A 26203-nucleotide genomic window follows, 5' to 3' on the forward strand; every position below is an offset into this window, starting at 1 on the left:
AAATAACTCTTTTAACTGTCGAAGCGCCCAGGGGCAAACTGCACTGCCGTGTAGAGAATGGAGAAAGCCGCTGTCATGTGCCGTAGAATCCAACATCAAGCAGCATTAGAGGAACAGGAACAGGAACGGGTGTGTAACTCGCAGCTGACTGCATACACGACCATCGGCTCCGAAGAAAATTTCTGAATGAACTTGACGTATTTGCCTGCTTTTATGCCGGTATGTCTGGGGGCGGGGTATGCAAATACTGTCTGCCTAATTCCCATTGGCCTTTTTTAATAGATCAGAGGCAGATTCGGCACTCAAGAGAGACTCCTAGTGTCGCTTCTTCGACACAACATCGAAGTGAGCAACAGACAGGGAACTAAATTTAATGGACAAATTAAAAATAAGGTAGAAATAAAAACTAAATTAAAATTTGAAATAGTAATAATAACTCTGGTTGTAATGATTAATACAGCATTCATTTTCTTTGGTGTATGTTTGAGTAGAGGGGAAAGCAACAAATAATTGAAATGTCAACAGAACACAATAAGAAGTGTGTTGAAGGATGGTTTTGTCTTCATACACCTAAAGCATATACTTACATTCTGAAACAACTTTGAAATGTGTTCAGTAGGATACTAATAATTAGTTTTTTACATTTACAGTGCATCCAGGAATTATTCACAGCGCTTCACTTTTTCCACATTTTGTTATGTTACAGCCTTATTCCAAAATTGATTAAATTCATTATTTTCCTCAAAATTCTACAAACAATACCCCATAATGACAACATGAAAGACATTTGTTTGAAATCTTTGCAAATTTATTAAAAATAAAAAACTCACATGTGAAAAAAATCACATGTACATATGTATTCACAGCCTTTGCTCAATACTTTGTTAAAGGGGTCATGACATGAGAAACCAAATTTGCCTTGATCTTTTGGTATATAAGAGGTCTTTGTATCATTAAAACGTCCTGCAAGTTTAATATTTTAAGACGTCCTCCCCATTCTAAACGAATCATTTATTTAATCAAGCTCAAAATACAGCTCGTTCTGGATTCATGGTTAGAAGTGACGTGTCGGTTAGAAGTGACGTAACAGCGTTTGCATATGACCGCCTCCAGCACAACATAACTACGCTATAAGCGCAAGACAACTACGCTCATTTCAGTATCGCCGTCGCCTCACAAGTGTTCAGTCGATGGACAGCGAGCTCTGACAGAGACTACTTGTGCACAGGAAAATTACGATGCCACACAGATGTGCTGTTCCTGGCTGTGGTCAAACAAAACCTCTGAATAAGCTGCCGAAAGATCCAGACGTCAGGGAAAAATGGATGCAGTTTATTTTTTGCGGACTGACCCAGTCACGGCAGTGTTAACTTAAGCGTTTGTTCTGTACATTTTAAGGATGACTGTTTTGAGAACAAATCTCAATATGATGCTGGCTTTGCCAGAAAACTGTTGCTCAAAGATAAGTCCGTGCCGATTATTCTGGGAACAACGACGACGCAAACTGTAAGTAATCTATTTTAAACTTTAAACTACTTTTTAAAGCGCAATTTCATTCATTATGAATAATCACAGTGTTTTTACTTAGTTTACTTGCATATTGTTCTGGCTGGGGCGTCAATAATTGATACATAGGCACTGACGTTAGCCAATCATAACAGTGGGCGTTAACACTGAAGTCTTAAATGGAAAACGCCCCCAAAACAGACTGTTTGAATCAGAGGATGAGAAACAGGGTGGGAAAAGGTCATAAATCACTAGATTTTAAAAGTTTTTCTTAAAAAAATATATATTAATACTATAATTGCACCTAAGGGAACATAATAATGCAATAAAAAAAACCATGTCATGACCCCTTTAAAGCACCTTTGGCACCATTTACAGCCTCAAGTCTTTTTGAGTATGATGCTACAAGCTTGGCACACCTATTTTTGGGAAGTTTCTCACATTCTTCTTTGCAGGACTTCTCAAACTCCATTAGGTTGAATGGGGAGCGCCGGTGCACAGCCATTTTTAGATCTCTCCAGAGATGTTCACTTGGGTTCAAATCTGGGCTCTGGCTGGGCCACTCTAGAACATTCACAGAGTTGTCCCGTAGCCACTCCTTTGTTATCGTGGCTGTGTGCTTAGGGTCATTGTCCTGTTGGAACATGAACCAGTCTGAGGTCCTGAGCGCTCTGGAGCAGGTTTTCATCAAGGATGTCTCTGTACATTGCTACATTCATATTTCCCTCGATCCTGACTAGTCTCCCAGTTCCTGCCACTGAAAAACATCCCCACAGCATGATGCTGCCACCACCATGCTTCACTGAAGGGATGGTATTGGCCAGGTGATGAGCGATGCCTGGTTTCCTCCAGACATGACACTTGCCATTCAGGCCAAAGAGTTAAATCTTTGTTTCATCAGACCAGAGAATTTAGTTTCTCATGGTCTGAGAGTCCTTCAGGTGCCTTTTGGCAAACACCAGGCGGGCTGTCATGTGCCTTTTACTGAGGAGTGGCTTCCGTCTGGCCACTCTACCATACAGGCCTGATTGGTGGAGTGCTGCAGAGATGGTTGTTCTTCTGGAAGGTTATCCTCTCTCCACAGAGAAATGTTGGAGCTCTTTCAGAGTGAACATCGGGTTCTTGGTCACCTCCCTGACTAAGGCTCTTCTCCCCAGATCACTCAGTTTGGCCGGGCGGCCAGCTCTAGGAAGAGTCCTGGTGGTTCCAAACATCTTACATTTACGGATGATGGAGGCCACTCTGCTCATTGGGACCTTCAATGCTGCAGAAATTTGTCTGTACCCTTCCCCAGATCTGTGCCTCGATACAATCCTGTCTCGGAGGTCTACAGACATTTCCTTGGACTTCATGGCTTGGTTTGTGCTCTGACATGCACTGTTAACTGCGGGACCTTATATAGACACGTGTGTGCCTTTCCAAATCATGTCCAATCAACTGAATTTACCACAGGTGGACTCCAATCAAGTTGTAGAAACATCTCAAGGATGATCAGTGGAAACAGGATGCACCTGAGCACAATTTTGAGTGTCATGGCAAATGCTGTGAATACTTATGTACATGAGATTTTTTCATTGTTTATTTTTAATACATTTGCAAAGATTTCAAACAAACTTTTTTTGGGGTATTGTTTGTAGAATTTTGAGGAAAATAATGAATTAATCAATTTTGGAATAAGGCTGTAACATAACAAAATGTGGAAAAATTGAAGCACTGTGAATATATTCCGGATGCACTGTATATTGACAAATAGTTTTTCTTAGTTGTGAAGGTTAAAATAAGCCTGTTAATGCTCATTGAGCCCAGCCATGGGCCTGACTACTTTGCTTAAATGAGTTCACATTTACTATATAGTGTGCTGTTCAAAATTGTTCATAATGTTGACAAATTACACATCTGTATACATCTGGAGGACATACACATCAACAGGTTAAAATATTGATGTTGAGTTTATGGTTATAATTTCAATTCAGATCCTTGAACATATACATATGGACTTGACTCGGACTCAGCCTGTGATGTACTCAGCCTTGAGTAAGACTCGACCCCTTTTGGACTCGGACTCGACTCAGACTTTGATTGTTTAAAGACTCGGACTCGACTAAGGTGGACTCGAACCCAACACAACTACCTTTTATGGTCATAATCTCATGTTTAAAATATTTTTAGGTGCTGGATTTCTGTACTCTGGTGAAATTCCAAAAATGAATGTGTTCCCAGCAAACACAAAATGTTTTTACATAAATATATCGTACGTAAATTGTACATAATATCAGTCTGTTAAATCGTGCATGTTTAGCTTAATCTGCAACCTCTTCCTTATCAATCATCTTCATAGGTGAACAATGGCGCAAGTTTGTTGGATCAGTTTGTGAAGACAAGAGATTTGTTTCTCAACATTCTATATACAACAGCCAATTTTAGAATGATTGAAGTGTTGATGTCTGTTGGGGCAGTGTGAACTGGCCTTTGAACATACACTGTTTTAACTTTAATAATTGTGAAATTTAAACATAGAAGACACCAATTTTCCACAATGCAAGAAGATGCATTTAAAATCAACTTGGCTAAGAGGGCACGTGCCCTTAAAACTGAATAGACTTTACAGTGATGGTTGGCTTTAAACTTGAATGAACTCAGTATGTCATTTTGAATTGTTTAAACCTCTCCATGACTTGTTGATGAACTTGAGGCTGCTTTGTAGGAAGCAACAAAAGACTTCATAAGTTTTAATGATCCCCTAATACATCTGTCTTCCTCGAGAAAAGCTTGAGACTCAAAAATGGAGCATCCCCAGAGAAACAGCCAGCTCAGCATTCACTCTATACATATCAGTATGCATCAGTATAGAGCTTTCCAATTTAACTAAGAATTCACCGTTGTTCATGAAAGGGTGGCCTGAAAAATTACACCAGCCCTTCCTCTCTAGGGATACGACTAGACCCTTAGATCTTATTGTAGACCTCCACAACAAAAGGGCCTCCAGTCCTAATTAAATATATTCATTTTCAGCCCACACTATAAGACATACTCCCCCAAACATCTTGGCAAATAGGCCACGGTTACTTTCATAGTCAGCCAATTAATTAAAATATGTTGCTGTATATTCAGTGATTAATAATGAGGTTGTCATCTTCTCGCTGTGGTCGTCTATGTCCCTGTTGTTCCAATGTTCTCTTTTCTGTCCTTAGAGGACGTGATTTGGACATTGAAACGTAGGCCTACTTAACTCTCACATTCTCAAAAATCCCATTTCTGCCTGGGCCGAACTCATTTCCAAGTGAAAAATAATCTCACAAGTATTCTAAGGTTTTTAGTACTTAAAGTGTAGTTTTACTTCAAAATGCCAAAACATACTCAACACAAGTAAGTGTACACAGATACTTCTAACAACATAAGCTTGATTTTGTGCATTGTCATGGTCCAAAATATGTCAGACCACCATTCATAACAATGCAAGTACACATTGTATTCTCATCATTGCAGCAAGGGGCAGTATGGGAAATATTTCAATTGACATGATATGAACTGTCAATTTTTTCGGTGGGTTTTCTCTATTTAGTCAACTACTGTCACAGCTGAGCATCAGTTTGAAGAGAATATTGCTTAGTAAATAACACATTTACCTGTATAATAATACATCCAGATTAATGACAGACGTTTAAAGGTAACTCTATTGCCCTATTGAGTATGGAGGTTTGTTACCAGCACAGTAATCCAAGAACGCCATGGCCAAATGCTTGCATTTGTGTACACAAACTTGTGAAAAGTAAGTTTCTCATGTTACACAAATACATTGTCGTACGTACTAAAACATACAAAATAATTTGTCAACATAGCATCTAAAATGTAAACCCTTTTATTTATCCACAATTTCAAAGAAACGTACAAACCAAACTAATCTTTTGATGTTAATTGAATATTGCCTCAATGAAAGGTTTATTTTATCATATGCATTTGAAATTAAATAGTTTAATTTGTTTAAAGTTATTGTGTTTATATAATGCAGACATTTCACTTACTTTATTCTAAATTATAACAGATTCCTTCTGTTTGTGTCACCTTTTCTGTGCAGTGCAATTACATTTTTATTCCAGTCTGATTTGTTTTGTTTCTATTATATTTAATAAAGATTTTTCTCTGAATGTTTCACTTTGACATTGAACTCACTTGCGTTGGTCACTTGCAAAGGTTCTGGTAAATGAATATACATAAAGGCTTTAAATTTACATTGATATTGTACTTTCATAATCTATCCAAACACACAAAAATTTGTGCTTTAAATCGCAGATGCCTAGGATTGGGCAGAATACGGTGCTTAAGAAATTATTTTGTTCTACATAATAAATACTTTCACTTCTGTGTATTCAGTAGCATAGTAATGTTACTGAATAGTAATAAAGTTTCCAGAATACATTTAGAATGCATCTTTATAAAGCCAAGGCACAATTGGAAGAATTATGTGTGCTATGTTATTATTATTACACAGCACGCTGGAATACTCGATTCTAATTGGTCAATGGTGCCATCTAGCTGTTTGATATCTTTGAGTAACAACCGCACCTCCATGTATCAGGCCACTCATCTGGGGATTGCGAGTCATCTTTCCTGCTTCTTGGATCACTGTGTGATATCTACAAGTAAGCTAATAAAATCATTTAAACTTAAATCAATGTTTCTTGTCAATTTATTTATTTAATTGGCAAGTAGTCTTGTGATAAGATGCATAATAAGTAGTCAGATGGTCGATATTTACAAAATAAACACCAACAGATTTCCATCACAAATCAGATGTAAATTTCAGCTGTTCAGCAATTTAATTCTCACATAATTACATAATTTCAACTCAAATCATCTTTTACGTCCATTTATTTATTTATTTTGCCAGTTGCTATGTAATAAATGGGATAATATACAGTTATCGCAAAACAAACCCATTCAGGGTGACACAAGACCTCTCTGTTTCACGTTTATTTTGCAGTAACAGCCGGTTGACTGTACATTATCCCTTACCTAACTTATCTGAACCCTACACCCCCACTTATAATATTTCAGTGAATCTAAATGGCTAGCTAGCTACTGTATTTGTCAGAAAATTACATGAAGCAGTTATTTTACCTATATATAATTCTATAGTGTTTTCGAATTAGTCCATTATTTGGTTGTGAAAGTGACCCAGACAAAACTGCATACATGCTGCAGCTGCTGTGGGGGAAAGAGGGCGAGAAGATAAAAAAAAAAAAAAAATCATGATCATTAATGATCATTATGAGAGAAGTATTCTAACAAAATTTTCAGGGCTAAATATAGTTATTTCAGTTTTGTATTCTGAATATGTAACAGAGTTGCATGTTGTATTCAGTTACAGCAAAACCTTGCAAAGAATAAGAATAAGATCACCCTAAAAATAAAGCAATGTACTAAAACCGGAACATTTCTGTTGAAAACATATCCATATACTAGCTCAGCAAGTATTGATGCTGACAACCAACCCTGGAGTTGCAAGTTTGAATCCAGGGTGTGCTGAGTGACTCCAGCCAGGTCTCCTAAGCAACCAAATTGGCCCAGTTGCTAGGGAGGGTAGAGTCACATGGAGTAACCTCCTCATGGTTGCGATTAGTGGTTCTCGCTCTCAATGGGGCGTGTGGTAAGTTGAGGATGGATCGCAGAGAGTAGCATGAGCCTCCACATGCTGTGAGTCTCCATGGTGTCAAGCACAGCAAGCCATGTGATAAGATCTCAAAAGTGGAGGCAACTGAGACTTGTCCTTCACCACCCGGATCAAGGTGAGTAAGTGCGCCACCATGAGGACCTACTAATCAGTGGGAATTGAGCATTCCAAATTGGGGATAAAATGTATGCATATATTACACTATTTTTAAAAGAAAAATTGTGTAGCAATTCAAGATAAGATTTTATGAAATGTTAATGAGCCAATAATTTGCAATGTTTTTAATGCATTTAGACCTTTTGATCATCTTTTGCTTTTGTGTGTACGCAGTGTACGTGTTTTAATACCAAAATGAAGCCTTGCATGAAAGCTAATTCATCCTCTCTCTTGTTACCTCAGCATGGGGGCTTTTTCACAAGAAATTAATTTTAATTTTCTCATGCCCAGCAAAGGTTGACAGACATACCAATCAAATAGCATTTAAAAAGATATTACCTCTCGCATTAGTTCTCATTTAATCTCCTGCAAGCTTAAAGCCACAAACTCTGAAAAAGAGAATTTATCAGATAAGCATGCCTTTCATTCCTAAGGCACTAATCATAAGTGCACACAGGGAAGAGAAATAAATAAATAATGGATTCAAAACTTGGTTGACTTGTGTTTCCAGTCTTTAGATCTATAAGGAATACATAAGGCACCAATAGTGTGATATTGGACTATCTGTTTTTTCTACCAATAGCAAATTAGTGTTTGGCGAAACTGTTTGAAAACAGTCATTATTTTAGCAATTCTGTCTGCTGATTCTACTGGCATAGAATTGACATAATCGAGTTGATGTATAAATGAGAAAAAAGTCCCTTTCAAGGCAAGTAAGTTTCCATTAAGGCCATCTTTGGAACCATTTTTGGGACTAGGCAGGCTGGGCAGCTATTTTCTATGTAAACAAGAGGCATAAAAGTACAGCTCCTTTCTACTTGAATGGGGAAAGACCGAAAAGCTCAGAAAAAGTTGGTCAAGATTACAATCAAAGAACATATTTAAAATCAGCAGTAAAATCTGATGGTATAATGGCATCATAAATGGTGCTTCTTCAGCTCAGATCACGCAAAAAAGAAAAACGCTATTTTTCAGGCTGGTTCAAAACATGAAGGCGATGTCTGCATCTAAAAGTGATTGGCTCTTGGGCCCAGGTAAGGAAGGACTTCCAATTCTACATCCGTTGAGCGTTGTATTAAAATTAATGGGAGAAATTAGAATGCACAAGTGATCCGTTTCAGGCTAAATAGTCTGTGATATAAATAATTTTTCGGAACTATGAAAGAACAGTCTCTGAGCAATACTGTGTTTGTCTGGCATACTGAGAAACACAATGCAGCTGCAAGGAGTGAGACTGACCCAGAGCTGTACTGTTGATTCCTGAACTGGACCATTTGTATAAATGCTAATGCTGGCTTTAATACAGAAGATTAAGGCAGGCTTATGAGTCCTGACTGAGAATGGGAAGGTGTTACTGGCATGCAATGAATTGAGATGGTTGTTCCTCTGGCTGTTTTGTGGTTATTTGTACGCTTTTTGTGGCGCCCATGACACACAGTGAATTCTACAGTGGCGTGCTCGGCTGCATTCTAGTCATTCATCAAAGAGTGATTTCCATTATGTGGTGCAGTCAGCTGAAACAGAAAAAACATTTTTTGGAAGCGCAGTTCATTCATTGCTGCTTCCTGTTGAACCTAACCAAAGGTGTTTATGACATTTCGCCACTTTGATTCCCTATTAAGAATATAATGTATTTATGTAAATAATTGATTTGCAAATATATACTGATTACATGTTGATTTACTGGAATTTGGTATTTTATTCCTGACTGTTAAAGGAAGGAATGTCCCAGCTTCAATACAAGTTAAGCTCAGTTTACAGCATTTGTGTCAAGGTAATGTTGATTGCACACAAAAAAAAAAAAATGTAGACACATCTCTTGTTTATTTAAAGGAATAATCTGGGTTCAATACAAGTTAAGCTCAATCAACAGCATTTGTGGCATAATGTTGAGTGACAAAAAAATTATAATTTTGACTCGTCCCTCCTTTTCTTTAAAAAAAAAAAATATCAAAAATCAAGGTTACAGTACAATGGAAGTGAATGTGGCCAATTTGTGGATGAAATATGAAGCTTCAAACTTTACAAAATCACTTACATTAATTCTTCTGTTAAAACTTATTTTAGGGTTTTTGATTTTGTCAGGACTCTACGCTAACTTTTTTCCCAAGAAGTACATGTGCTCCTAAATGAAAAAAATTTAGGAGCACATGAAGACATTTAGGAGCACAGTGAAAAATTTAACACAGAGTTTATTAACAAACAATTTATTACATACATATTTATACTGTGTGTGTGAGTGTACTTAAGGACCCACATCTGTGGAACAGCACATACCACCAAAATCACACATTGACCCATACCTACTAGATGCATAGGATATTGTCCAGCTGCTTTTGTATGTTGGCCGTCTGGCATGCTTAGAGGTCAGCCAGTGGTCCAAGGCAGGAGTGGGATCGAACTCCTCAACAGAAGGCCCCACCTGGCCGATCCTTATCAGGTATTCGGTGGTGGAGAACCCAAGGCAGCTTCTTGTCGAATTTTTTATCTGGTTCTGTGCAGAGATGCCTTGCTCACACTGGGCAGCTGAAATGGGCAGCACCAGCATAAAATGCACCACCTTCAGTATGTTCTAGGGAAAGATATCTTTCAATTTTATTTAAACTCTTACCATTAACTTATCAAAACCAACCATAGAAGGATACCATACATACTACTCAGGACTGTTAGTATACCTTGTAATCGTGCCAGTAGGTGTCCTTTGTCAACATGGTCTCCCACAGCCCACTGTAGGACTTGTCCTTGAAATTGTGGCTGACCAGGATTTTCAGCCCCTGCCACTCATCCTGGATTGCTGTCATGTTGCACCTGCCGATCTGCAGGATTGAACAGAGCAAGTGAGTTTGCAAATATGCAAACATAACATTGTCTCATATGGCAATGCAATGTCAAATAAATTGTTACCTCTCTAGAGGCTCCTTGAAATGCCTCATCAGGTATGCCACACCATCATCGCCAAAGGTGAAAAGGCTGGCCTGGTCTTCTGGCCATGTGTCACTCCGAAAGACTCCACTGTGGTCTGGACACCCTCATCCTTCAGCAAACCACCAAACCTGGCTTTGAGATCATCCACGCCAATGTTGATGGCCGCCTCCATGTGTTGCTACAGCTGGGGATTGGTGAGGTCCATGAAGCCTTTCAGATTCCCCTTCAGTGTTATTCCCTTTAACAGAAATAACACACACACAGAGAGACACACACACACCAACACACAATGAAATGTCTGGCCATTTTTCTGTCTCCCATAAAAGAAATTTATTAATCATTCTATTTCTCTTACATCCTAACAAGCTCTCATCCTAACACACCTGGAATCTCCTCTCTTCACACTGCTGCTGAGCAAGCATGGTCTGGATCTTCTCCAGCATTCCTCCTGCCTTTGCCGTAAGATTAAAGTTCATCCAGTCTGGTAACTCTCCCAAGGATCAGGTCATTTCTTTGCAAGGTGAGGTTAAGTGAGGTTAGCTCCTCAAACATGTCTGAGAGAAAATGGCAGAATACACAAAAGAATGCATTCTCCATTTCCCTCTTTATCTGTTAAGTAGCGAGTAAAAAAACTGTCACCTGTCAATTACTTGTTTCTGAAAGTTAATTTTAGTCTTGAACCAATTTTTTTAAAACTAGTGTGGTATTACATTTCCTGTGTAAAACTTACCTTCTTTGCCTGCCTTTGAACTTCTGCTGTTGTTGATTCTATGGCCTTGTGCTCCATGTGCTGCATGACAGAGTACTGGCCTTCGTCAGTGGAAAGGTCCTTGTCTTGGTCATGACACTTTGAGGGCTCTGTGGACATGGGGGGGACAGTGTGCAAATATCCACACCAAGTGCTTGCCCGAGAATATAGAGCTCTTGTTTGGATTTTACGCTGAAGTGATACGTCTTCCATATCAGATTCAGGAGATCGTACGTGACAGACATCTTTGGCTCTTTCATCTGAATGGTCAGGATTGCCAGCTCTAGTCCTTGAAAGTCAGAACAGAATCTTCCAAACAAATCACCATCTCCTTCCCCCCCTGTCTCTTGTGCCAACAGAAAAAAAGAATTCTGTGGTATTTACCATTCCAGCACTTAGCACATGCACACAGACACACACACACACACACACACACACACACACACACACACACACAGTATTGTTTAACATTCTCTGCTAGCAAATAAAACTAAATCATAGAGAATGTATTAGTAACAAACCTATGTGGCATACAGTGGATTGAGATGATATGCCCCCCAGCCTCTCTCTGCAGGTGGGCATTCACTCCCCCCAGTGGCCCATGTTCACAGAGGCACCATCTGCCCCGAAGGTGATGCACTTCTTCATCCATGACCCTCCATCCTCTTCTGGGCAAACAACACAAAATGTGTCCTTGGTTGCATCCAAAACACCTCGAATGACAACACAAAAAAAATGTATTATACAAAGTATTTCTGACAAACGAAATGATGTGCATTATGAATAATGATTGAACTTTACACAAGAATAAAATCTATAAAGAGGAACAACTTACCAATGGCATGGGAGTGCTCAAGGGTCTGTTGTCCGTCCAGAAGACTGACTGGCTTCCCATCCTCCAACAAGCGTACGTAGACAATCTTGCATTCGGTGTTGGATATATCAGTGTCTCCATCTATAAGAACAGCAAGATTTTTCGCGGCTTTCAGCTTCACTGACAGGCTTTCTTGCATTACGTCAGCAATTTGACTGATCATCTCTGCACATCTTACATCATTGTCATACGTGGGATTAATGTCAACTCCGTTTTTGCGGTGAGTCTGATAAGCGGCCCAAATTTGACGAAAGGTTCTTCTTCTTTCCCAATGAAGTATGCAGTGTTTATCTTTATTTTCAGCTGCCTCAATTCTCCTCCTCAGACAGCAGCACTTGCCTCATCAAGGCTGCTGACACCATGCCAGATTGCTTCTCCTGTCTCAACAGGTTCAGATCTTTGCACTGGATATGCCGCCACGAGATGTTATGTTTCGCTACATGAAGGATGAGTTGCCCGCCTGTTTTTGCCCTCTACAATATTTTCAGAACATGACGTTGTTTTTGAACTCTAGCCATGGGAACATTTTGAGCCAGTTTGCATTGAATCTACATATATGTTCACCCTCCACTGGCTACAGTGGACTTTGAAGTGACAGCGGGGGTCACTGTAGCGTTGTTAACGTTGTTCTCAGCATCCCTAACGTAAGCCGTCATGTCAACGTTAGCCACCTCAGGTAAACCTTGTGAAGAGGCTTCATTAGTTGAACCTTGAGAATACCCCTCACCGGATTCCTCTTTCTCCTCGTCTCTTTTTCACTTAAAATAAAATGTAATGGGCTTCATATTTAGCGATGTATTCATGTTAACGTATAGCCAATACCAATAAATTTTTCCAGTGTTATTCACCTTTCTCTCTCTGACTGGACTGCATCAGAAAATATTGACTGTGTCAGAAAACTCTACTGTGGTTGGCGCATGCCGCTTGTGGAATGTGGGTCTTGTAATGTTTAAATAATTAGCTGTGGGGAGAAATAGATTATGGTAAGTTGTAATCATTAATCGCACACTATGCTCGTAAATAATTTTTCTGTTTCGCACATATCTATTTTTAGTAGAAAATGTGAGGTTTGCTCACAAAACCCAGGATTGGGCCGAATACTAAAAGTGATAGTTCACCCAAAAATGAAAATTCTCTCATGATTTACTATTTACTATTAAGCGCAATAAATCTACAAGTTAAATTAACAGCACTAGTACATTTTTATGCAATATGAACATTGTTGTCTTGATGACGTAACATTGGTAAACCCTGTAATCTGATAAATACCATAACTTCAGTAAATCCCAGAATTTATCACCCTTTAATCATGTTATAATGCATAATGTTCATGTATTGTAGCTATACTTTTTGAAATAGTGTGTATTTTGATATTTATTGACTGCCCCCATTCACTTTCATTGTAAATGCCTTTTTGTAAATGAAGTTTTAAAATTTTTGTAAACAAACATGGGAAATTTGAAATTTAAATGATATCTTTGAGTAAACAAAATGAAACACAAATACTATCTATAAGGCTTGTCTTGTATGTAACAACATTTATTCCGCAAGCTCCCAAACACATGCGCCCAGACGGATGCTTTGGGAGCATCTCACTTTGGGTCATGTCATAAACACTGCGTTTTTAGTTTAAAAACAAAATTGTCAACGTGTTGTTTTTTTTGTATCATTAATTGCTCTGAATTAACGCATTCATCGAAGCCCTACAAATGTATTGATTTGTGATTTTAGCTCATGGCTACTAGGACTGAAATGATTAGTCGATATTATCTACAACATCGACAATAAAAAATTTAAGACTAACATTTTCGTTGTCCAGTAGTTGTTTTATCTCATTTATTGTAACATGAGATCATATTAAACTCTAATGATGACATGCCTGAGGAGAGGAAGAGAACATATCTCACAGTCTAGATGCACTTTCCAAACAGCTTCATGTGATGTTGATCGCAAAGTATCAGGAATTATACAAATATACCAAATAAGTAAATACAGAAGCACTCTCATTGTGTAATAAGCTGAGCTGGAACTGTCGCTCCGCTGAAGTAAACCTTGCGTTTAGAGCATTTTTATAGGAAACACCCGTCATTGCATCTTTAATGCAGTTATATTTAATGCGTTATAGCTTTATTAAAGATCAAATAATAAGGAAACAGGTCATGTAAATAACTACAAACTCCGAAACTGGCATTTCTGTGTGGACAGCACCTCTTCTATGAGTTGTGCAAAGTGTCCCGATCTAAGGGGGAGAGATTGAAACAGCTCCCGGCTTATGCACACTCTGTCACGGGGATGCTCGTCCCACGAGTGCGCTCTTGCAGCAGCTAGATTATAACGTGATGGCTCTTGATTTATTGAATCATAATATATGTGTCACTGTGCATTTCTTATTGTGAAGAAAACTGGCAAAACGCAGCTTTATTAAGAAGAGAGATTTTGTTTTTTTAGTGAGTTAAAGATGGATTGAAGTGAACATAAAGGTGAGAGAGGGTAGACGTCACCCCTAATACACTGCAACACTTGTTTTCCAATATAATATAAATATCTAAAACTCCTTTAAAACTATTTGGACTTGCTTTTAGAGAATAGATTTTGAATATAAGGATATTTTGTCTTTACTGCACACGCAGAAGTATAACCAAGTGAAAAAATACACTTGTATACAAAATACACTTTCATTTAAGATTCATTCTCTTAAACCAAGTCTAAATATATCAAATGTTGCTTCTCAAGTAAATATATATTTTCTAAGGATTTTAAGACCATTTTAAATGGAAAACAAGTCATTTTACTATATTATATATATACAGATTTGTACTATATTAAACTTTCGTAAAAAATATTGTTTTCCTTTAATTCAGTGAATATTATTTAGAGGTATTTTTAAAAGATTATTTTGTCCTTTTTATTGGTAATAAGCATGTTTAAAACAACCTTTTCAGTTGAGGCACAAGTTGAATAGTCAGTTAAGAGCTAATGATTCATCGTTGCAGTAATCCCACAAATAGTCAAATAATCATTGTAACAATCGTTAGATTAGTCGATTATCAAAATAATTGTTAGTTGTAGCCCTTATGGCTACCTGCTTTCACAGGCCACAATTACACAAAAGGCCTTTTAGGCAGTATTTAACTAATGCTGAACCTTTGCCCTGTTGTAATATAAGGCCAAACAGAGCAAATAGCTGATATGAGATTTACTGTAAGTGGTTTGGGGTAAAATTAGGAAAGTAATCTGCTGACCCATCGTCCACCTGTACAGTACAGCAGACAGGACTCTGCTCTCTCTAGAACAAGCATTTAACAGCCCTTATACAAGCAGTCTGCTTTTACTGTATGTTCTGGCCATAGAAGAGGCATTACAACAGTTCAGAGTGATTTGAGATGGAAGCCATCAAAGCAATGAAGAGAACGCTACATAAAGATTTGGCTCATGTTACAGATTCTTTTTTGAATGTAGGGATCTCATTGTCTTTTCATGAAACTGGGAAATTGATTATGCATTGATATGATGGTGGTAGAGTTTCACTGAGAGATATTTGTAGCAGTGTCATGTGATCTGAAGCTATTTGTGTGTCTAATGCACCATTATTATGTTTCCAGGGGTACTTTTAAAATCTTTTTGTTTTTTCCTCAGTTGAAGAACTGTGTTACTAGGGCCACTATTGTCTTATTACATTATACCTTTTTAGGTGTTTAGTCTTTAGAAAGGGTTCATACAATCAAAAGTACAAATTATTTCACCATTTATTCAGTCTCGTGCCATACTGAAATGCTGGATAACATAAACTAGAGCAAGAGATTTAAAGAAATAGTTTAGCCAACTACACGTTAATTCTGTCATTATTACTCAATCTGATATCGTTCTAAATCCCGTATGACTTTCTTTCTTCTGCATTATAAAAAAAGAATTCTGACCCAAATTAAAAAGTCATGGCAAAATTATGCAGTATGATTTTTGAGTCTTAATATTTGTCCTCAATAACATTGTTTGTTTTATCAATATGAATTTGTATGTTCACTAAATGCAAGAAAAAAAAAAAAATAAAATTGTTGAGAGAACTACTAATTTCTTGTTCAGACAGCTATCAATATTAACACGAGAACTTTCATACGACACTTGTCGCAAACATTATTATAAAAGATGATCTCTTAATATTGTTCAATGAAATTGTTCATTCAGACAACTCAGTTGGGAAAGTTTGGACAACATTTGGAGACATAATTTGGTCTAACATGTGTTTTAACATAGATACAAAGTAATGACTCAAAAGACTCAAAGCCCACCATAAGCTATAGATAAAATGTAACTTAATTTTTGCAGCGTGTGGAAAAGGAGCAACTTTGAAAGATTCACTGATTTCAGTACAATGGCAGTTGATAGTGACTCATTTTAAGACTTAAAAAGTACCCCAAATATTATTGAAATAGTTCATGTGACTTATGTATCATATTCTGAAGGCTAGTCTTCTCTAGATTTCAGTGAGAAACAAGCCAAATGTAAGTTATTTTAGAGTGAAAATCTTGACTTGCGCCATAGCTCTTCTTGTCACGTTCACAATGGGGAGTTTAAGCAACAGCTGCAGACGGGACGGCTACGGCGACCTGAAGTAAACTGATTAACCATTGTAGCCAAAAAGTGCAAAAAATCAATAAGCTACACTATCCTACAGGATGGGGAAATAGACCATTCAATCATTCAGGTACAAAAATGTACTTGAAAATAGCGAGTGAATGGTTGCTTTTAGTGTTAAATGTTAACATACTGTCAGAAGAAGAGTTTTTACTCTTGTCAAATCTAAAACCTGCATATTATTAATAATATATATATTATTGTGGATCTATATTATTTTTTATCACTTCACAGCATCTCTTATAAGACATAACATTTTCCTGCCTAATCTGTCACATACTGTAGTATTAACTAAGGTTAATTAGCTTATCCTGGAGTAGACAGTTATAGTACAACATCAAGAAGAAGCAAAGCGGTAGCCGTCCTGTAGGCAGCTGTTGCTTAAAGTCCCTAATGACACATGCCCAAATCTTGAGAAAGCAAAAATGGCAAGATCTTGCACGAACAAGTTCTCCACATGCACAAGCTTCTCAGAATATCAATGGGACATTTTTCAGAATTCAGAATTTATTTTTCCCGCAGAACAAATAAAGTTATACAGGTTTGATACATCCTTTTAGGCTGAACTATTCCTTTACGCTTTATTATCTATTCTTTTTCACAAAAGTAAAAAGACACCATAAAACCAAGGCTGACCTTCAGTTTAATTTGTTCTTTCTCATTGTCTAATCACTTTAATTATCAGCCAGCATCACTATTTAACATTCACACTGAGTGTCTGTATCTACTGCACACCTCATGTGCTCATGTGGATCTAAACTAATGAAGGAGGCAGCCAACACCGCAGTTGGTGCAACACATCCGTAGCATGTGGGCCTTGAATGAGACAGATCTCAATGTCACCTTCATGAGAACACAGCGGTGCCTAGCGCTTTTGGGAATCCCACTCGGTGATCCCCTACCAGCACGAGACAGAGTATTAGCTTGTAAATATTTGGATTCGGGCTAACATGCTGATTTACGAGTCACTTTAAATTTCCAGCGATTTAGCCATAAATATGACTGCATATATTTTGCATCTAAAAACATATTTGGGTGTTTCTTTCACATAGTGCACTTCCTGAAAGTAAAGTCTCATTAAAAACATTTTCTCACTCTCACTATTATTATCATCATCATTATCTATTAACAATGTCCAACCGTGTATGTACATGCATCATAAAAAACGAGCCCTTCCTAGGTTGCCTGTTAAAGCCTGTAGACTGATTTTCATGTGAAGGGAGCAGGTCGCTTTTACCATTAAAATCCAAAGGATGTGACTTTTATACACGCTCCCGAGAGCCTTGCCTCAGTTCTTCTGTTAACCAACCATAACAGAGGTAACGTTATCTTAGAGATGGAATCCAGCAAACTGCCGGCTCCCAGCAAAACACTGACTAATACACAAACGTGATCATAGACGAGCAAAAACTAGAGTGAACATCGGCAGTGTATTTGATTCCTGGAGCGACCTTCGTTTGGTTTTGGGGATCAAAACCGACCCTAAATTGGCTTTCTTCTTATTGGACAGTGTAAAGGAGTTTAATGGAAAGGAGGAGGCAAGGACAGGCTTGACGATATAAATAATAGTTTTAATGAGAAACTTAAACAAAAGACACAAACACACATGACGGACATGTCCGTAAACGATCTCTCTCTCTCCTGCACCATCTTCCGCAGTCGGCCTTTATCCCTCTCGGAGGCTTGATTAGCCTGATAAGGGACCGAGTGTAGAATCACCACCCGGCCTCGCCCTCCGCTCTGCCACATTCCTCCCTCGTTCTCTCAGGCTGGGGAGCCCCCGGCATGACGTACATCCCCCTCTTTCTCTGGTGAGGGGCGTGCCTTCCACCCCGTCTGACGGCAGGTCATCCCCATCTACCTGGATGAGGGAGGGGACAAGGAGATGGAAACAGAAATAATTAAAGTAGGGGGGGTACTTCCTGTAATAGTGTAGTACCTCCACAAAAAAACACTGTAAAATTTAAAAGAGAGGGAAAAGGCCCACGCGGAGCGGCAGTGAGAGAGAGAGAGGAGAGAGAGATGAAAAAAAAACGTACTCACCGGTTCTCTGATACACCGTCGCATGGTACTCGATCACTCCTCCACCCTCTCAGGCGGACGACAGCCGCCCCTCCCCGGGCGGACCAGAGTCAGACCCACGGCAGACAGAATGCCCTTCCGCATTCCCGGCTACTCATGGGGACACTCCTCTGCCCCTGGCAGCGGCCCTCCCGCTCCAGGCGGTCGGGGAGTCCAGTCCCCACTCGCCTCGCGGATGGCAGCTGTTCACCGTGTCTGGGCGGTCGGTCTACTCCCTCCTCCGGTGGATGGCAGCGGTGCTCCCCCGGGTGGACGGCAGTGTCGAGGACTCCACGACAGGCATCCCTCCTCCTTCCCGGAATTCAGCACCAGTGTAAAGGAGTTCAATGGAAAGGAGGAGGCAAGGACCGGCTTGACGATATAAATAACAGTGTTATTAATGAGAAACTTAAACAAAAGACACAAACACATGACGGACATGCCCGTAAACGATCTCTCTCTCTCCTGCACCATCTTCCGCAGTCGGCCTTTATCCCTCTCGGAGGCCTGATTAGCCTGATGAGGGACCGGTGTGTAGAATCACCACTCGGCCCCGCCCTCCACCCTGCCACGGACAGGTAAGTTTACATAACTGTAAAGCATTTGAAATATAGTGCCATAAGGATTGATCTGTGTCATTTTAGCTAACTTGATCTTGCCTGCTAACACTGAAAAATTGCAAGCTACCAATAGCGTACCCCTACGCTATTGGGGTGGCTGTGGCTCAGGTGGTAGAGCAGGTTGTTCACTAATCGCAGGCTTGCCGAAGTGTCCTTGGGCAAGACACTGAACACCAAGTTGCTCCCAATGGCAGGCTAGTGCCTTGCATGGCAGCTCTGCCATCATTGGTGAGTGAATGTGTGTGTGAATGGGTGAATGAGACACAGTGTAAAGTGCTTTGAATACCGCTAAGGTTAAAAAGGCATTATATAAGTGTAGACCATTTACCATTACCTTGCTTTGGAACTTTCAAATCATTTCATCTGATCTTTATACTAAAAGTCAGGTAAAAAGGACTTGGTTTCTTGATTGTAGTACAACATATGACATACAAAACATACAATAGTGCAAAAGTAAACTGTCTGGTATAGTTCAGTAGTATGCAGCTGTATGTGTGTATCAGTATGCTATGTTAGCTGATAAGTAGTTTTAGTTTAGTCTCAAAGTTTGTAGTAAAACCATCATAACTGTGTAATATTAATTATGCTACCTCATCTTTCAGCATGATGCCGGTGGATCACGTTCAGTCTCTTTGTATGTTACGTCATTGTTTTGGTCGATGCTCGCTCACTTGTGTCCCTCTGGAGTGTGTACAAGAGCACGAGCAACATGAAGCTGGCTGCAGTTCACTTAATGGCCACAGGTGTTATTAATAACAAGGGTTTCTGAATCTTACATACTGCACCTTTAATAGAATTTTGTGATGAAATGACAAGGATGAAAGGATATTTTTAAAGTTTTAGAAATAAAATGACTGACGCCTTTGTCTTGCTAAGGCTAATTTCATATTTAAAATTCTAAATACGCAGAATTAAAAAATATTTTCACACTTTTTGCAAAGTTTGGCAAAATAACAACTTTGCTAACAAGTACACTAACTTTTGAAAGTTAGTGAACACTAGTGTTAGTGTACACTACAGATGTTTACTACTATTATTATTATTATTTTCTCACCTATCTCTTCTGGAAAAACTAGAGAGGCTCACTCATGCAATTTATTCTACTGCATTTTGGTAATTCTGCACATGTAATTTAACTAAATAATAATGTCCTCCACATTATGTTAAAATATTTGCATAAAAATCAGCCTCGAGAATATTGTAAAAATTCCTGATAGAATTACACAGGACTTTCATCTTTATTTTCATATCTTTTAATGTTTGTATTTGTATTTAATACTCGCTGTAACATGTTTGCTTGACATTTCACAATTGCTTGACACCCTGTGCCTCCAGAATAACATTGTGCATGTACATGCACAGACATAAACAAAAATTTAGTTTCAGCAAATATTAATGTAGAAATACAAGGAGAATATATAGTTAACAATATATTCCACAATAAATTAAGCATACATATCCAGCTTCAACTGGTTAGAAAAAAATAAGAATAAAATAATCATTTACTAAAATAATAATAGCATAATTATAAACATAATAATAATAATTATTATTATTATTATTATTAGGCTATTATTTTGACATAATCCCTCATGTTAATCCCACACTAATTATCTTTTTGCTGCATTGTTACACAAATAATGAATTAGGGTATTTTATGATTATGTTTAATATAAGCATGAATAATTGTATTTATTAAGCATAGTTAAAAATGCTCACTGTTTGACAAAATATTTGTGAAATTCATTCTTTGAACTCTGAACTGCATATCAGTGATTTAGAATGCATTTGTAAATCTTTTAGTAGTTAATTAACCAACCATTAAAAAAAAGCCTTACTACATAAAAAAAAGGTTTCATAGCTGTATGATGTCTAACAAATCCTTTTAGCCACCACTAGACCTATATTCACTATATAGCAGAACCTTTTGTAATTCATTGACTACATATAACGATAATATCAAAGATATTAAAATGACAGATTATGGCAGATTATTGCACATACATTTAGGAAGGACAATGTATGAGTAAAGAAAGAACACAGAAACAAAGGTGTATTTCTTTGTCTTTCTCTTTCTCTGTTCATTCTGACTTGGATCAGCAGTAATTGGTAGCATGGCCTAATTAGAGCTAGTCATGTTCGCCAAGGGAGACGCCACCACTGCAGCTGAGTGGCAAATTGACACATAATCCTGACTATGACGGGCCTTCGATCCAAGTTAGCGACTGCCTCGTGTCTCATCTGGGAAAAAGTGGAAGGATCAAGTGTGTGTGTGTGTGTGTGTGTGTGTGTGTGTGTGTGTGTGTGTGTGTGTGTGTGTGTCTGTGTGTGTGTATGTGTGTAACAGGGGCATAGGGGACATCCAAGCCAGGCCTAATCACCTGCCCTCTGTGGATTCTGCTTGGTCTTATTTCACATTTGTTCTTCTTGTCTAGCTGAAACGTCTCTTAATTGCATTCCGGGTGCATAACAACTTTTCTCCCTCATTTTTTAAGCCGATCTGACTTCAGAGAAAAACCTCTCATCCATACCAATATCGCAGGTGTATTTTTTATTTATTTTTTTAAGGTAAAAATGAAAGCTGAAGTGTTTAATTTTTTGAGTCAAAATACTTTCTCCTATCACAGTTACTGTAGGTGGAATCAACTATAAGTAATTTCCCCCAAAACTGTAAAACCTGGCTCGATAAAAAAAAAACAAAGGTAAAATTCTTAATGCATTTTTTGTCTTGTTTTTCAGTAAATATATCTAAACATCCTTTTACAAGTTATATTCACCTGAGAAGCCAAATATTAAATTATACTCCAGGTTCAATCTATATATATATATATATATATATATATATATATATATATATATAGCAATATCAATGCTTCAGTCTCTGAGGGTTAAGGCTTGTTCTACAAGAATGTAGTATCTCTTAGTGACCAGACTAACAGAGCAACAGTGACTCGGTTTGGGGCGGGACTATTTGTATGCCCGACCAATGGGGAATGGATGGAATATTTCGGGAAACCCGTTTAAAAAAAAAAAATATTTTGGCCATTTTGTTTGGCGACTCTAGTAGTGCAGACATTATTGTGTACACTTTAGGTTTAAGTTGTGTTAAATGTTCTGCTTATTAAAATGGTAAAATCCTGTAATATACATATAAATATAACTAATATTACTATGCTCTAAACTTTTTAAAGACTAATTGTTAATCGAAATTTGATGCAATGCAACCAGACCAGTTTCCCCAGTAGTATCCAAAAACGTTCTCTCCTCTTTTCTTTCCCCTTGCCTTGCTCCCACCGTCCTTCTCTGTATAACTCTGCTTTGTTTATATGTCTCTCTTCTCTTCTCTTTCTCTTTCTCTCTGTAGGCAGCCAGACTCAGTTCCCCATCACCCAGAATGTGACAGTGGTGGAGGGCAGCACAGCCAACATGACCTGTCGAGTGGATTACAATGATAACACCTCCCTCCAGTGGTCAAACCCAGCACAACAGACCCTGTTCTTCGGGGACAAGAAAGGTGAATGAGTGCCAGGATGTGCAGTAAATCAGTCTGGTGCAGCGAGTTTGCAGCAGGAGTGGGTTACTGGGTCAGGTCGAGAGGAAATGTGCTGTGTAAGGATAAGTTTGGGAATAGGATGGGCGATGACTAATGAGACTAAACATCAGTGGATCTCTCTGGCTCTCTCTCTCTCTCTCTCTCAGATGAACACATACAGTCCAGTCATGTCTTCAATTCATAGCATGCATATCAGTAGAGCAATAACAAAAGCAATTTAGCAGGATTACTGGCTCCTTGTAGTGAAGGATGAAGTGTTTCATTTCAAGTCAACGGTGATATTCAACAAACAACAATTTGTTTACAACCGACTTTATGGATATGTTCATACCGTAAGCCAAAGTGCTCAATTCTAATTTTCTGCTCAAATATTACTTTTTTATTTTTATTTTGCAAGGTTGTTCATGTGATCATTTAAATTTGGAATATTTTTAAAAGAGGTGACGCTTATAAACTGGCTTGTATTGGTAAAAGAACCCACATTAACATTTATTTATTTATATATTTATTTTTGTATTATTTTATTATTTGTGTGTTTATATGTTTGTTTGTTATAATTTCTTCATTATATAACTATGCTTTCAAAATATTTTATAAATAAATGCATTTTTGTTTGAAATTATATTAATTACACTTTACAACAAGGTTGTATTTGTTAACATTAGTAAACACAAAAGTTGAAAAATACTATTTCAGCATTTATTGATCTTTGTTAATGTTACTTTCTACATATGCAAATATATTTTTACATGAATAGTTGTATAAACTAACACTTGGGAATTTGAACATTAACTTAAAATGATCAATGATGATTCATTCAATTTAATTTCAATTAAATACATATGAATACTTGCTGGAAAAGACCCCCAAATAAAGATAATTAAATATATTCAATATATTGTATATCATAATAATCAAAATAATACTATATAAATATAGTATACTGAATGATAACCAAAGACATTTGTTTTTAGTGATTAGACAATTAGAAGTCAATATATTCTTTCCTTTATTTCCATATCATTGAATGTACAGTAAGTGTATCACTGACCTGCAGTCTACAGCAATCCATTTTTACAGTTGAGTTAATTAATCTGTCTTAAGCCCGCTTTACACTCAGGGGCGTAGATTCCCCAATAATCAAAACAAGCCAGTACAACCCCCCAGACTGTAAGATACACATCGTAGCCAACTGTGGTCCCAATCGTCCCGATCAGTGAACGTGACTAACATTATGGGAGCGTTGCAGAATAGAAGCGAAAGGCGAGATTTCCCTGCTGCGGAGGAGCATTTTTTTTCTTCCTGAAAGTAATGACATCATCATTCCCGTTGCTCCAATAACCCTCCATCACAAGCATAGTCTAACATATAAAACGAAAGATGGATTTTTGTCAAATAGGCCTTGGAGGTAGCCTACAGTAATATTAAGCTACCACAAGCAAAGATTAATTGTGGAAATAAAAAGACTTGTGGCCTGAAAGATGACAAACTTCTTCATTCGCATAGAGAAAAACAAAAAAGGTGGTTATAGTACGTCGTTCTCCTCTTTTAGTAACCTGTCGGCCACGCAAAATTCCCAAAAATTCATATAGGCTAATATTATATCACGCTTGCAAATTCCCTATGGACATAGGTGCCATCGCCAGTATTGCCAGTATTGCATTGCCATGGCAATGCTTCTTTTATTTAAGCATTGCTATGCAACACTACTTTTCTCTGTTCGTACAACTTAATTAACCTGCATTTTTAGCTCTGATAAAATGGCGCCTACCATCTCTCTCTCTCTGTCTCTCTCTCTCTCTCTCTCTCTCTCTCTCTCTCTCTCTCTCGTTCTGCAATCCAGCTGCTCATTGGATGCTTATAGTGTGGTGTGAGCACACTTTTGCTGAATTTAGGTATTAAATCTATATAAACCTGTTAATTTGACATAACATTTTGATATTCTGCATTTCTGCAAGCAAGTGACGTGATAAAAAAAAATTGCTCCTTTATGCAGTGCAAGCGTGTGACAATGGAGCGATCTAGTGTTGCCTCATTATATCGTGGCGTTCCCTTGTAAAACTGCACCTTTGTCAATGAAGACAGACATTGCAAAACAAGCTTTGTGTGCAATGCTACCAGAGCTACTCAAAGTGAAGAGAAATGCTAAAAACAGAATTCATTACCATGCTAAACACCTGTTACATCCCTCATCTCCATCTTCTGGCCTAGGTTATACAGGTATTTTTCTCTGTCTTGTGAATTAGTCAAGTTTAAGAAAATAAGTAGGCCATATGTACCAGTAATAGTATATATAATTATAACATAAATACTATACATAATTGTGGAGGTGGGGGCAGGGCCTTTTCTAGGTGACCGCCTAGTTCGCAGGTGCGGTAGGGCGCCAAAGAGGAGGAACTTTGTTACAATAATTATAACATAAATTCTATAATGTTAATACTTTTAATATACAGTACATGCACAATATTCACAATATAATTGTATTATCTATCTTTAATATACATGTTACTATCTTTCAGTAAACAAGATAACTGATTTATCAACGATTTACCCTCAATTAGGATTTAATCTTTTAACATTCAGTGCATTTAGTCTACTTTAAACTTGTGATCAGTGACTGTTAAAGCGATAGTTCACCCAAAATTAAAATTCTGTATTCACTTCACATTTTCATCTCTTTGCAAACCCATGACTTTTTTTTCTTTTGTGGAACTTAAAAGGAGATGTTAACAGGTAGAATGTTAGTCTCAGTATTCACTTCCATTGTATGGTAAAAGATGCAGTGACAGTGAATGGTGACTTAGTCTGACATTCTACCTATAACATCTTTTGTGCTACACAGAAGAAAGAAATTCATGTGGGGAACACAAGGTTGAGTAATGATGAAAGAAATCACATTTTTGGGTGAACAATTTAAGTTTTTGTTAAAGGTATTTGCAAAGAACAACAATGGTCAAGTCGTGTTTATTTGTATAGCCCTTTTCACAACACGCATTGTTCCAAAGCAGCTTTACAGGAAATCATGCATTAACAAAAAAAGAAACTGTAATAGGCTATCTAGAGTCATCATTGTGTAGTTTCATTAAATATGATTGTGAATTGTGCTGAAGGCAACTGTGGCAAGGAACACAAAACTCCATAAGATGTTGGTTAATGGAGAAAAAGAACCTTGGGAGAAACCAGATTCACTGTGGGGGCCAGTTCCCTTCTGGCTAAACAACATGAATATACCATAATGCCAATATTAGTTATTTGTGTGCAGTGCAAGTCATGGTTTTAAATTTGTAAATTAAGGTCCAGTGTTTAAAATAAAATTAAAAAAGAAAGATTTTAAATTGTATAAACTGTAATATTAATGACTAATGTCTTTGAAATCCATCTTGGAATAACTGCATAAATTCACATAGACGCACTGTCCTTTGTTAGTTGGCTGATGAAGGTCATTAAATGATAGACT

At 37.8% G+C, this 26203-nt stretch overlaps 1 protein-coding gene and 1 long non-coding RNA gene across 5 annotated transcripts in view; one reads left to right on the forward strand and one right to left on the reverse strand.

Annotated features, from left to right (window-relative positions):
- Positions 1-26203, forward strand: part of LOC127631484 (cell adhesion molecule 2-like) — a 370436-nt gene that overhangs the window by 255611 nt on the left and 88622 nt on the right. For 3 of the 4 annotated variants that reach the window (XM_052109616.1, XM_052109619.1, XM_052109618.1), the window contains exons 1-2: positions 10649-10778; positions 22558-22707. In XM_052109616.1, coding sequence (XP_051965576.1) covers positions 10679-10778; positions 22558-22707 — 250 coding nt within the window. In that variant the 5' untranslated portion in view covers positions 10649-10678. Of the gene's footprint in view, positions 1-10648; positions 10779-22557; positions 22708-26203 lie in introns of those variants that run through there. The other variant, XM_052109617.1, reaches the window with a different exon arrangement.
- Positions 9779-10734, reverse strand: LOC127631499 (uncharacterized). Its single transcript, XR_007968981.1, has 4 exons — positions 10642-10734; positions 10238-10496; positions 10009-10149; positions 9779-9905 (listed from the first exon to the last, which is right to left on the reverse strand). It is a non-coding gene; the product is annotated as an uncharacterized LOC127631499 (long non-coding RNA).

Source organism: Xyrauchen texanus, chromosome 38, assembly GCF_025860055.1.
Source record: "Xyrauchen texanus isolate HMW12.3.18 chromosome 38, RBS_HiC_50CHRs, whole genome shotgun sequence".
In the NCBI taxonomy this organism is placed as follows: domain Eukaryota; kingdom Metazoa; phylum Chordata; class Actinopteri; order Cypriniformes; family Catostomidae; genus Xyrauchen; species Xyrauchen texanus.